General features: G+C 39.1%; 1 protein-coding gene across 1 annotated transcript in view; it reads right to left on the bottom strand.

Moving 5' to 3' along the window:
* DCAF6 (DDB1 and CUL4 associated factor 6) overlaps window positions 1-14,525 on the bottom strand; it is a gene marked incomplete at its 5' end in the record, with an annotated part of 80,428 nt that extends 65,903 nt beyond the window's left edge. The window contains 2 exons of the mRNA XM_009077115.1: window positions 813-874; window positions 14,232-14,525. Coding sequence (XP_009075363.1) covers window positions 813-874; window positions 14,232-14,525 — 356 coding nt within the window. The remainder of the gene's footprint in view (window positions 1-812; window positions 875-14,231) is intronic.
* Between the last annotated feature and the right edge of the window lie 61 nt (window positions 14,526-14,586).

Raw genomic sequence — 14,586 nt, forward strand, 5'->3', positions numbered from 1 at the left:
AACACTCCTTAATTTAAAGCTACAAGTCTAAGCAGCTTAAGCTAAAACAATCCTTACATTTGAACAGCTTGAGAAATAAACATGCTAAAGCATGAAAGTTACACTCACATTTTCACTTTTTATAACACACCTACCATCCTTTCACTTTTCAGATCTCTTGTACAGCAAAGACTTTAACAGTCATAAATTTCTGCTGGATTCAAAGGGAACATGGCAACCTCTTTGCCCTGTACTTAGTGTAAGTAAAACCTTTTATTTAAAAGAATATGACTTCAAATATGTGGACCACTTTCAAAAATTAAATATCTGAATAAGTGATATTTCAAGTTATGTTATGGCCTTTCAGGGGAGGCTTATTTTTGTTTTCATTGACGTTTTAAATAAGCATGTAGCACTGGATCATTTGCTTTTTAGACTTGGAGAATAAATCACTCAAAACACTAATACAGCTTTAAGTCAACCAAACATATCAACATAGCAGAAAAACTGCTAAAGACTTCATGAGGGTTTATGATGAGTCCCAACTGAAAAGGTAAGAACGTGTTTTACCAGCACAGGAGATTAATTCATTCAGCTGTAGACACGATTTTAAGATACAGGAATGGGATTTTGTTTTGCTTCAAAAGTAAAGTGTCAGATGCTTAAGGAGAAACAAATACCTAGAGAATTAAGATGTAGGTCTCAACAAGGAGAGTTTTCCTGCTCAGCTTTAGTACACAGTATTTTCATTTTTAAGTAAAGGAACTATTACCATGACAATAAAATGACAATTTTACACCTTTTAACAAACAAAAAAGCAACAAGTGACTTACACATCCATCGTGGACATTCAAGGTTGCTTCAAGTTTTAATCTTTGGATAAATTCTCTTCTCCCTGTGAAAAAAAACCCAAAAACTAATTACATACTTTTTGAAAACACTAACAATGAAGAAGCAGTTAAGACCCTGCTAACGAGCACTAACCTAAACGATAAAGAATCAGAAAATAAATGTGAATCTTGAAACATTTCATATGGTTTTCATTTTATACATCCTAAGACAAGCATGACATTTGCTAGTTCTTCCACCACCTTTAACTAGAGTGTAGAAACAGCAAAATGAACGTTTCACAGGTAGATGCTTCCTCTAAAACCAACAGCTATAAAGCAGAAATTAATCCTGTGGTTATTTGGTTCACTTGGCTGAGAAGGAGCAATGATAACACAGTTCAAGAAGTACAGCCCTCTGTATAGGAATATAAAGAACAATGAGTATAGGTCTTAAGTACAAAGTAAAACATGGTATTGTAGTTTCAACAAAGAATTGGAAGTTGATCTTCTAAGTGTTATCCACAACTCTACATCTCCTATTAAACTAAAGAAAACCCAACTTCAATTTTGTTATCAATGTTGCATTTGGAAAAGTAACATTTAAAACCATTCCATTTGATATCTATTTAAGGGATAAAACTCGAAGCTTTTGGAAAGGTGACATGAAAGGAAGAGATGAAGGAAAAAGAAGGAATCTATAAATGCATATTGAGCAAGGCAAAGCCCAGGAACTTTATGTCTTTATTCCCTGTATACAAACTGATTTATCCCTGCATTTAAAAACATCACTGTACTATACACATGAAGAGGGAAAAATAAAGTATATTAAGCACAATGTGGTCTTTTCCTGAATAAGATGTTTGAACATACAGCTCCAACTTTCATTTAATTTGGAGTGTTCTCATTTTATGAAAACAGGTTTTAATGAACCTATCATTTCCCAGAAAGCATTTTCAGAAAAGACAAATACTGATGAACCTAATGTTTTTTACTCCAATCCTAAAAGCATTTAAACTCAAGGCCATTATCTTTTTTTAATCCTGTGTTTGTACAACTCTCAGAACAAAACTCCAGGTAAGAGCATCAGACTGGAGGCCCATGCTAGGCAGCACTGTTTTCAAACATGAAATCCATCGAATTCACCAAAAATTAACCTTCCTTTGAAGAAACTACAGAGTCAGGAAAAGAACTGCAACAGAACCCCTTCCACATCTGAAAACCTTACATTTCTGAACTTGCTTGGGTACAGATCAAGGCAGAACCATTTCAGAGCCCATGCTGCCCCTGGCACATATTTGGAAGAGTAATTTCTCCTCTCTCCTCTTATTTCCTCTTAATGCCTTTTATCTCTCCCCTATTCTGTCCAGCACAGAAAAAGAACACCTGATACCCAAACCTGGTCCTTCACAACCACTGAGTGCCACAATCATCGACTGAGAAGCAGGCACTGAGCAGCTCTGCCACGCTCCCTCGAAGGCCAGGACACCCTCCAGTACACCTGCACCTCACCCAATGTTCACACAGCTTTCCCTCCAGGAAAAGGAATGGCTTTTGTAGCTCGATTTTGCTGGAACTCCAAAATTCATCTCCAAAATTCAAAACCTCTCATAACACAGTGTAAGTACTGCATGGGATGAGGATCGTACTTTGGCAAAATATTTTTTTCTTTTTCAAGAGGATTAGGTTCTTAATGGTTGGTTTGTTGGACCTTTCAGTTAAATCCTAGTATTGGCTACCTGTTCACCCTCCTGGCTCCCCTCTGAGCTACAATGATGAAGGCCCAAGCCTTTGACAAAACCCCATAGAGTATTTTCCTTACAAAATCCGCATCAGGACCTCTGTCATGTTTTGGTTTTCCCCCCAATACTGTGCACAAGCTCTGTGAGAGCCACTATTTATTTTACCCCTTAATTATATAGTACTACTAGAAACAGAATAATGTAATTCTGTGAGGATACTTCAATATATCATTTCTTACATTCAAATAAGGCCTGTCTAAGACAGGAATTGAGTGATCAAGCTGTCATCACCAACATCTCACTGGACAGTGGAACATATGTGGCTTTGCTCTGGAACTGCTAGGGTGAAACTATCAACAAGAATAAGATAAACCAAAACAAAACAGCACTGTTAAATTTCAAATTACAATTACAACCTCCCTGTGAAGTGTATACATAGCTGAAATCTGGAAAGCTGTCAAGCTAATGCTCCACCCACCCATTCCCACTAGAAATTATGCACCAACTGAAGCCTCAAGGTACAGTGCCACTCTCAGTACAACGATCAATAATGCTTTCAGTTTTTATCCATCCACTCATTTTCACCATATGCACTACTGAAGCCTCAAGGTACAGTGAAGCCCTCAGTACACTGATCAATAATTTTTTAAGTTTATATTAAGCTAGAGACTAGAGGACCATTTCCAAGACCCACATTTTGAGTCACTCATAACATGAATTCAAATATGGGAAAGCAGGCAAAAGACAAACTGCAGCTGCTTCCTGGGAACTTTATTTCTTCAAAACATCACTGCGCACAAGGTCAAACCAAACGATGCCTCGACACAACCACCTGGAGAATTACCTAACTTGGGTATTTGGGAACATATACACAGCACTAATCTCACTTCAGGGAGCAATACCAAAATATCACAATGCCCCTTGTATTCACTGCTCACAGTCGTTATGACACCATTTAGGTCACAATCCACAGTTTAGGAATTGCTGATCAGGTGCTTTCTACAGGGCTATTTTGGCAGAGGTACACATACCTTTCTTTGGTAAGCAACTTAGTCAAAGCAGCTTCAGAACTGACAACAGCTGAGAAGTTAAATGCTTTGAGCAAGTAAGACCTTCACATATTTAAAACTGTGCTCCAGAATTTCCCATTGAAGAAGCACAGATCGTTTCATGATGAAGGTTTAGCTTTAAAGTGCATTTGTGCTCTACAGAAATATAACCAAGCTTTGATGCAAAGCAGCACCACCACGGTATGAGGCGTTAAAAGACAACCCTTATTCAGTAATAGATCCTATTTATCAAATGAACACTCATTTATATCAAGCTGTCTCGTTCCAAGGCCAAGTCCCTCAGTGCTAGCTTGCTGTGACATTTGGAATGCCCTAGTTTAAAACTGAAATGGAGCCAGCATCTGTTCCCAATGCAGAGCACATGTTACCGTGCACTCTAAGTACATTTCAAAACTACTCCTGATTTTCCAGAGTAATGTTTATTATGCATTTCAGAAGCAACTCCATGAAAAAATGTTAGGTCCAGTTCATTTATATAGAGCTTATTTTGCTGGATCGACTACAACAAACTCGGCATTGTGATCCAATACAACTTCTGATCCATGTCTCAACCCGCTGTTTTTCCAGCCACTAGAATTCTCCATACACAATCAGCAGGACTATACACAATATGCACTGAATTATCTTTCATTAAGGTAGGTTAAAAGTCTTGAAGATTTTAATTAATCATTAAAGTCATTTGTTAGCTACATAGACTGACAGTGGCCCCATTTTATAGTCATTGAAACTGTGACACAGGAAGCTGAAGCAATTTATCAAAAGAAAGAGTGAACCAGCAGTACTGCCAGAAATCAAATCCACTGGTGTGCCCTCCAGCTCTTTGAACAAGGTCCTGCATTATATTTCTTCATTGTTCTGCATTACTGTATAAATGCCAAAAAAATACAACTCTTGGTTCTGTCAATGCTTAAAATACCTTTCAAGTGACTATGAACAACTACTTCATTATCAAAACAGATAACCCAAATTATTCTCTGCTCCTAATGATACATCATGAAGCCTGAAAGTGTGAACACTATACAGAAAAGCCAAAATATTTCAATGTCTATGAAGAGACTCACTTGCCATTTCAATGTAAGAGCTTTGCTACTAAACACTCAGCATCAAACAACTTGGTGTTAATCAAGCTTGCACAAAATCCTAAGATAGGCTTAAGGAATGAGCTTTATGTACTAAGAAACATGAAACTTTCAGATATTACCACTAAGGCAGAAACTACACAAGATAGGAAGGACATTATGCCCTCAATTACAATCCAGCAAGCCTGCAATATCTCATGGTGTGTATATTAATACAAAACTTCATCTCAAAAAACCCATAAAAAGAGATCTGCTGAAGTGGTTTTTTTAAGGTAGTTCAGCAACGTTACACATTTTAGAGTAATTAGTAAGCATTTTGGAAACTACTTCTGTTTAGGTTTGCTTCTACTGAATTTGCAAGAGTAAGTTACCATAGGTAACAGCACAGATGTGTCTGCATCAGTGGCAATGGCTGTAACTAACTTTCAAACATGTTTCAGATATTAAGTGACCACTTTTGAATATAAGCTTCCACTGAGCTCCAAAACTGGTAAGGCTACAAGCACTTGAGCTTTAAACTAAAGTGTTTAATTTCTGTTTGATATTTACCATGTTTTGTCTGAAACTGTATTACTATCAATCAAGTTGCTCTCAGTGACAAAAACGTGGCATAAAGTACAACTATCTGTCTCAGAGAAGGCATTTTCTCTGTGCATTCTAGGCACTAGCTGTCGAGTGAGTGTGCTACAGTGACTAGTACCAAGTGGATTTCACCATATGCTGACAGCTATCCTGTCCCCTCACACTGCCCGTAGTAAAGTCTTCTGTATTGTTCTTGCCACAGACTGCAGCTGAGCAGAAGGTAAAACAAACGTGGGTTTCTGACAGGAGAAAAAGATTCCACTTTTTCAGCAATTTTCATATTCATTCAATCCTTCAAAGTAGTCCAATGATCATATACAAACTACTCACTGAGATAGAAGGCACTTGAAATTTATATGTTATGTCACGAGTACTTCTAACTTCTACAGAGCAGAGGACAAAATTCATTATTCATGTGATAAAACAAAGAGAAGTTGTGTCTGTGTAAAAGATAACCAAAGGCAAAAAGATAACACATACCACCTTTACTCTTCCCAACATAAAACTACCTGAAATAGCTTAAGTGATTAACTGGAAGTATGGTTAACCACATGCAAAAGCACTTGCTGTTTTCTCCACCAGCACTAAAATATGTCTCCCAAGGAAACATCTTGAAATTCTAAAGCAGATACCAACACAAAACTGAACAGTCATCAGATCAAGAAAAATACACTTGTGCCCTGCTTTCTTCTCAGAGGAGGCATCCATTAACTCAAGGCAAAAAGAAATAGCCTGCGACGTGTTGCAAGTTGGAGTAAAGAGCAATACCATAGGTTTCACCACGTCTTCAGAAATGCTTTTCTCTGACTGTGAAAAGACTTAACCTGAAAATGCATGTGGAACAGTAATGTATGTTGAATATTTTCTTCTAAAAATCCCATCAACGTAGTAACCCTCACAACACTTGAAAATACAGATCAGGTACTCTGCTTTATGTTCTCAAGTACTACTTATCTGTCTAATATCCAAGGTTAATTAGGAGCTCTACTGTCCAACAAGAAAAGCTGGTATGTAAGAAGCTGCAGCAGGGGGAACACACTATCTCAGCACAAAAGTGAAAAGTGCTCCCAGCAGAACCAGGATCTATCATCTCCAAGCACTCAAGCAAAATGAATACTGCGACATGGAATATCACTAGTAGAAGGAAAGAAAACGTTACTGGAATCTGCTTTTGAGGAGCACATTCCCGGCAGGAATGTCCTCTTATGGCTGAAGGGATGTGTGCCCAGCACTGCTGCCACTCCTGCTATGACCTGTATGTGTCTGTCTGATGCTGCTGCTCCTTTGAACCAGCCAGCACAGCTAATCACATCGATTTCAGACAAAGGTCCAGGGGTAAATAACAGCCTGCTATTTAAAGTTGTTTAAGCTAACTCAATACTATTTTTTAAACAAATTAAGAAGTGATCATACGTAAGTTTAGCAGCTTATCTAAAGAGACAGGTCTTCTAGTAAAAAAAGCCACACCTGCCTTTCCCCCAAGGGTGTCACAGAGAAACTGAAGACTCGGACAGGGTGGAACCGAGTTAAAGCATTTACGATTCTGCACACCTACCTAATTAAGCATCCCATTTAATCCCGGGTAGCACAGGCATTGCACACTGCTGGCTTTGGGGGAACATGTGAAATAGATATAGACACCATAACAGATATAGGTCATCACCCTGTAAGACTGAAAATGGAAACACTTGGAAATTGCCCAGGATTAGAGTTTAAAGATAGATGATGTCAGAAGTTGAGCCCAAGTACAAAGCCAAGTCTTGGTAGTAGATGACTATTAGGTTAACACTGTGACATTAAATTGAATTATCACTGGGCATTTAAAAACAAAAGGAAAAAAATATGTTACTTTTAAAAAAATCACACTGCTTCTTGCATTACACTGTATGCATTCATCCTAGCTGACCAAAACACCTGCTGTTTAACTCCAGAGGCTCTGCCTTGCTGAAGAGAGTTTTCAAGGCATAACAGTGTTTCCAAAATAAAACCAAATTAAAAAGGAACCCCTTCTCCTCATTTCCTAGGAAAGGTAAATAAATAATGGTAACACACTACAACAACAACAAAGCCATGCAACCTACATAAAGCAGAGGGTTTGGTTCAATGGTTTAATTTTAATAGTTTTCTATATTGGTGAAGTTTCAGTAATTCAATATGAATTGAACAAACATCGCTAATGGTTTAGAACACATTCGGTTCACAGAAGAGAAGGATAGATCCTCATCTCCCTCATGGTATCTGCTAAGTAGAGAGCAGTCAGCATTAATGACACATTCAATTTTCCCAGAGGAAAGCCTGCAAATCCTTGAAGAACAAAATGAGGAAAATAATGGGATATTAAAATTCACTGATGTGACTCAAGATTCCATCTCATGATATTTGCATTCAATATTTAATGATTCAACACATACTGAAGCATTTGGGACACATCTGAATCAGCAACTCACTAAGCCCCAAAGACAGGAAAACGCTGAGATTTGCGCAAAATCCTGCTTTGTTTGAAGGCTGGAATGCTTGGACCTGAACTGGTCTCTTTCCTTACTGCTAGGACAGGACTAGTCTCAAGTGTTAACAGGTTCTTGATACATGATCATGATCAGTTATATCCCACTAGACTATTTTGGGGACATTCAAGGAGAGAAGATCAGGAATCACATGCAAAGTCACAAGAACTTAGAGAATTACGGCGCAACAGCTTAGAAGTGACTGAACACAGATATGCTTAATGGTCTACCCTAATGCAGTTGATGGAAGCAATCCAACTGGAAGAAGGCTACAGGGGAAAAAATAATAAAATAAATAAAAGAAAGAGATCTAAAGGATCTCCCACATCACAGCCTTGTCCTGAAATACAAATCCAGTACATGCTGTACACGACTTGTTTTTGCAGCAAGAGACAGCTTTCATGTATCCAAAGCTCATTATTAGAAGATCAAGGTACAACTTAACCATGAAGCTGTCTGAAACACTCAGTATCAAGACACAGGCAGTTATTTACAAAGCAAATGCATTCCTTGTACAAAGATTGCCTTTAAAAGTGTACAATGCAAATTCAATGAAATATTGCAATCAAAAATGAAAAGATACTCGAAGCACACACAAGTCTCCGCAGTCTCCAGCTGTCAACATGAGAACACTGATTCTCCAAAGGATAGAAAACAAATACATTTGCATCCTGAGTGTAATTCAAATATTATAATTACGCATGTGAAGCCTCAGGACTACAACACTTATGCTCATCCTTCTTGGCAGCCATTAACACACGATTACTGTTCAGTGCACAGACATTACACAAAAGGTTAACCCCTTAAAATCAAAAGTCCAACTGCATAGTTCAGCCCATTTCAAGCAAAGCTAGTAAAACTGCAGACAACTCCAAGGCCTCTTGAAATTCTGAAGGAGAGGAAAATCAACTATCTCAAATAGTTGCACCAATTTCTGATCATTTCCTTCAAGCCAAATGCAATGCCAGAAATCCACCTTCAATTAAATATTTTTAAGCCCTATGTCAAGATACAAGAGCAGCAAAAAAGTTCCATGATTTAGAAAATTAAAACAACAAAACTCAGTAAGTAGGTTCATTGATAACATCTAATCTGGACAGTAATATACAAAAAAACCCTACCCCACCCAAAAAAACAAAGAAACCACCACAAAACAAAACCAAGCCAAAAAAAAAAACCACCCCAAGTTTCTGCAAACTAGTCCCACCAAAGAACATCATAACATGATCTGTAAGGGTCTACAGTTTGTCATAAACTGATGTCAATACATAAAAAGTGCTATACTTCTATCACAACCCCCAACACCCAAAAAACAAACATTGGACTTTATTCTTTTATTTCAGGGCAGAGTAACAGAAGGCATTGAGTAATCCCAGACGCTGCAGATATTTTTTTAAAGAAAATATACAAAACTGATTGTCAACGCATTATCACTGCATAGAGGCAAAATGGGACAACATTGAGGAGACAGAAACAGTAACACAAACCATAACAATTAAACCACAAAACACCCAGGGAAGATGCAGCTGAAAAAAGGTCAATTATATCAACTACAAGCAAAGATTGCCCAGATAAAAGCAAAACAAGCTATCAAATTTACACAGAGCAGTGCTACGTGGCTGTACCACTTGCAGGTCCAACCTGCTCCTGTGCCTCTGCTTCCACAGCTCAGTTAGTCCAGGAGTGAAATAATCCCAAAGATAACAGAAGGCTGATTAGACTGAAATTAAAACTAAGTATTCAGCACTCAGGCACCAGAAATACCCATCTAACCTTAATCCTGCCTCCCAGCTCACCTCTTTCTGGCTTTCTGCTATGTACCAAATTATAAGCAGCCAACACTTCTTTGCTGCCTTGTCCAGATGATTCTGCTACACTGTGCTTTGATTTCCCTTTATGGATATTAAAACATTTAAAATGAGTGTCTTTATTACCTGAGTTGATTTACTTTGAAGTAGAAAAGGAAAATCAGTAATCTTGTGTGCTAGGGTCACCCCTAACATATTTTTCTAAAAGCTGTTTTAGGCATATGCATTGTGCCTTTCAGTTCTTTGCTGCTAACTGAAATGAGATAGTATCAGGGAATTCATTTCAGACACAGTCTCTTTATTAAGCTCCTCCAAATTCAATTTGTTATCAACAGGTCTTGATGACACACTGTTCTTTCAATTGCCCATCTGTAATTTTTGTAAAGACTACAGTCATTAAGCCTTGCTTTTATTAACAAGAGGGAAAAAAAAAACCCCGAACATACCCAGTTTAAGGCAATACCTGATCACTGCACTCGCTTGTGTTTTTTCCAGTTAAAAGTTTCAGTTTTCCAGTTAAAAGTTTCTTTTCTGCAATGCTCTTATAAGTCTTAAACTTGTCTATACAACCAACGAAAATCCAGTGGCTACACTAAATTTCCTGTCTCGCTCATGCTTCCTGCCTCCTTCCAATATTAGATTGAGCACGTTACAGTCTGGGTTTGCTTCACAGATCTATTTTCCTCTAACTCACTCACTACACTGAACTTCCTTCTGACTCTGCCTTATTTCTATTATTCAGAAAACATCTCTAAACAAAGAGATCTAGGAAGTTCAACTGTAACTTTCTAAAATCTTCAGTTAGTCTAGTTTCATAAAGTATTTGGTGTGTGACAGAATACATCACCACAGAACTGGTTTCTGGGCACACACAAGTGCAGTCAAAGCTGATGCACATCAGGAAGTTACACTGTTTACATAAAACAGAGGACAATCATTTGTGTCCCTGTCATCAAACAACCAGGTAAATTTATAATGGTCCTTTTCCAAGCAGCATTTAATTTGTTAGACTTGAAAAAAAAAACCAAACCTAAAACACCTCTGCCAATTCTGGGTTTTAGCTGTGACAGATGAGTATTTCTAACTCATGTTGGGAAAGAAAATGACTGGCAGAGGTTTAGGACATGGTATGTAACAGCATACCTGAGAATAACTAAACGTCAAAAGTATTATGCAAAAAATTAAAGAAGAAAGGCTGATTAAATACTCTGTGACCATCTCCAAGTCTACAAGAGCACCAGCTACAAAGCTGATCATATTAAAACTGCCTGACCCTTCCTACTCATTATCTCCAAAGACCAAGAGATCATGCATTGAAAAATAGCTGGAGCAAAAACTGGGGAAAATAACACCTATCTTTCTGGTTGTTCTCCCTAGCATTCAAGTTTCCATTCTGCTGGTTTTTAGTCCTTTGCTTGCCCAAGGAAAGCAACAGAGAGAATGAAAGTTTGCAGGATTAGTAAGGAACTAATTCACACTCACACCCTGGGCAATGTATTTAGAAAAAAATAAATGTTCATCAGCAACACCAATTCTATCTACACTCAATGAGCCACTACTAGATTTACAAACTAATATGATAATAAATGCCACACATTCAATATCAAAACCAATCAGTTGGCCATACATATAACAGCCACTCTTGCCTGTTTTTCAACCCAACCTATGAGCAGGACAATCAACTTAGTTCCAACTGTAACCAGTGTTGGTGTTGCTACGATTCACCTCTGTGAAGAGAGAGAGCTACTGAAACCTGAGTAGTTTGGTAATAGATTTACAATTCTCTTTTTAGTAAGAACTGTTGAAACTGTACAAAATTTGATCATGGTGAACCTAACTACTGGTTTCAAACCCTTCCCAAATCTTATAAAACAGGATGAGAAAAACTTAGCAATATAGGAAACAATCTTTACAGATGGTGGAGTGGAAGCTCAGGAGACAGCACTATCTCTAAGATGCCTGGTAAGCGTAAAAATTTCACACCACAAGGAAAGAAGCTTTCACAGAACAGTATATGAACAAGAATATCAGAGATTGGGGAGATTATTTTGACCCTTGTTTCCATTGTATCAAGCATCACAACTTCTGACAACCTCTCTGAGCTAAAAACCAGCATCAGTACCTCTGTGCAGACTATTTTAGACTGACAGACTTCCTCTGGGTAACCTGCTATGCCACGTAACAGAATAACCCCAACAAACAAAGCCACCAAAACAAACGAAAATGAAGTCTTCCTTCCTCCTGGCTACACAGAGCCATTCTCAGCAGCATGACCCTTCACAAGAAAGCAAATAAACCAGCCACATTAAACACTTTAGAGGAGTTATGGATCCCTTCTTTCTTGCAAGAAACCTGTGCTGCCATTTACCTAGCCAAATCGGTATACACTGTACTTAACCCACATAGTGCTCTGGCACTGAACACTTTACCTGCTGTAAGTGTTCACTAATCACCAAAATATCATCAAAACAGTACAAAATTGCAACGAAGATTTGAAGATTCTCCTGAAAGTATCACAACTGAATAATTACACTTGCCAATTTCAAAGCAGAATTTACACTGGATACTATGGTTTACTGCCAATGTTTTTCAGTGTAAAAGCTCTGATGTGTTCTTAACAGCTGAAAGTAATCTGAAACTCAGTTTCCACCCGTGCTCCATCAGCAGGACTCCTCCCACTACCACTGGGCTAAGACGATGCCCAAACTGAATTAGCTTTACTGACAGCCTCCTGGAGACCTGGCTTGCTCTGGAGACTTTAGACACAGGCACTGCCTGAAATTGAGACTAATTAGCCCACAAACGCTGAAGAAAATGTAGCTAACAGATACATTGCTAAGACCCACATTCTCCCTCGATCATCAGAGCGGGAATTCTTACCACATGATAACATCTGAAGGACACGTCCCAGGCATGTGTGTATTGCCCCATCTCCATGAGATGTTTCTCTGGAACTGTGTCCGGAACTAACTAGGTTTCAGAGCAACTATTTAGGGACCTTGCAAAATCAGACTGAGTTTTGCAAGGACATAAATTCCAGAAGTGAACTATCTGCATGAAAAGGTACAGTACAATGCACAGATCCTTCCTGGAGCAGCTGTTTTAGAAAGCTGAAAGAGGCTATAAATAGAGTGTCACTTGATTGCCTGTTCACATGAAACTAAAACACAGAGTAAAGGGGAAACAGCAATTAATTCTCAGATGCCTTCCTTCAACACATAGTCACCTTCAATATTTCTGATATTTTACATCGTAGCATAACACTCCCAGCCCAGTGAAGGGTTCACTGTGCAGTACCATTCACATACACACACACCTTCCTTCCAACACACTGTGAACAGCATTGTTAGTTATGGACATGCTATAAGGGTTTTCCTTTGATTTAGTGGCTGAAAAATAGCAGCAGACAATGAAGAGACTTATAAATTACTTAATCTTGCACTGGCACCCATAACTGCTTTGACAAATTTACCAAAAAATACTCCCAAAGAAACAAACAGCAAAAAATGCATATGGACAATGCCTGGAGTCTCCCAATACTATTTCTAACTCAAAATGAAATGCAGACGGACTTGTTCTGGTCTGCCAGACTGCTGAAAAACTTAAAACCATTATAAACAGGAAGAAACCTTCCATCTCATTCAGCAATGACCAACAACCAGTGTTACCTATCTTACCACTGCAGCATCAACCTGTGGTCCAAACAACAAAGCTCCTACTCAGAATTGATGAAATCTGAACAGGAAGAGACCCATACATACACAACAAACAGCACACAAAAAGGCACAGCAGTAGGCCTGTTGTCTGGTAAACCTGCACACAAGCAATCACACCCGACTAGCAGCCAAATTAGTCAGGTTATTAAGGCCATAAACGCCATTTTGAGTAAAAGTGCAGTGGCTCCACAAGACAAGGACTCCACATACTAACTCCTTCCTTAAAAGCAGGAGGCAGGAAGGACTGAGCATCTCCTGCCACCACCAACAGATCTCAACATCAATTCAGTGGGAAGGCACTCCCAGGTCCTATTTTCTTAAAGCTGTAAAGCTACTGAACCTGTTTAGTTTAAATGGAAAACAGTAAATATGAGACCTTAACCTTAGTCACCAGAGGGATTTCGTTCTCAGCTAAAGTTATGTGCATTTTGTTGGAGCAGCATTCAGAAAACTGATCTTTCAGAGACACAATCACGTAAAAGGAAAAGAAAAAACAAAAGGTCTTATGGTGTCTCTTCAGAATCTGCACACTACTGTCCTAATTTTGCAGGAAAAACGAGCAAAAAAACCCAGTCAGAAGGACTGACCACTGAAAGTTAGGACAATCCTCAGTGAAGGCTTGGCCAAGCACAGCTGTCCAGAAATAAAACCCAGAAGCAGTCTGAACATCAGTTTCAAGGTTTTTTTTTATATTTTAGGACCTCAAAATTTCTTTCCAAGGGACTTACGTGCATGTGGGAGCTACACACACACACACTCACTCTGCGATCGGTGTAAACCTACCAGCAATGACCTTGATTTCCTCTGCTCCCTTTTGTGGATCACCGAGAGCTCGGGGACTACAGACAGAAAACTACTGAGCTCGCCTCGGTAACGTGATATCCCACCTTAAATTCTACCAGGGAACCACACGAAAACCAATACCGACCACAGCCAGAAACGCCTGTGAGGCACAGAGAGCCACACTTTTCTCGGCGCTGTAAATAAGCTCCATCTCGAGCACTGGAGGTTTCCGAGCGAAAGCAGGAACTGCTTTGCCACGGAAGAGCACAAAAGAACGCGAGTGCGACCAACAAGCCACGTTCCGCGGAGAGCTGTGCCTCTCCCCCGAAACACGGGAATCCACCCCGGGATTCTGACTGTCGGGGGAACGTTTTGCACGACGCCACGACAAAGAGCACCGATAATTGCTCTGCGCCGAGGAGATCTCCGCGCGGCCTCGCGAACCGAAAGTAGCTCTGGCTTTAACTTCCGAGCGGCAATCCCAGCGCGGAGCCGC

This window comes from Acanthisitta chloris, unplaced genomic scaffold, assembly GCF_000695815.1.
Source record: "Acanthisitta chloris isolate BGI_N310 unplaced genomic scaffold, ASM69581v1 scaffold18156, whole genome shotgun sequence".
NCBI lineage: Eukaryota > Metazoa > Chordata > Aves > Passeriformes > Acanthisittidae > Acanthisitta > Acanthisitta chloris.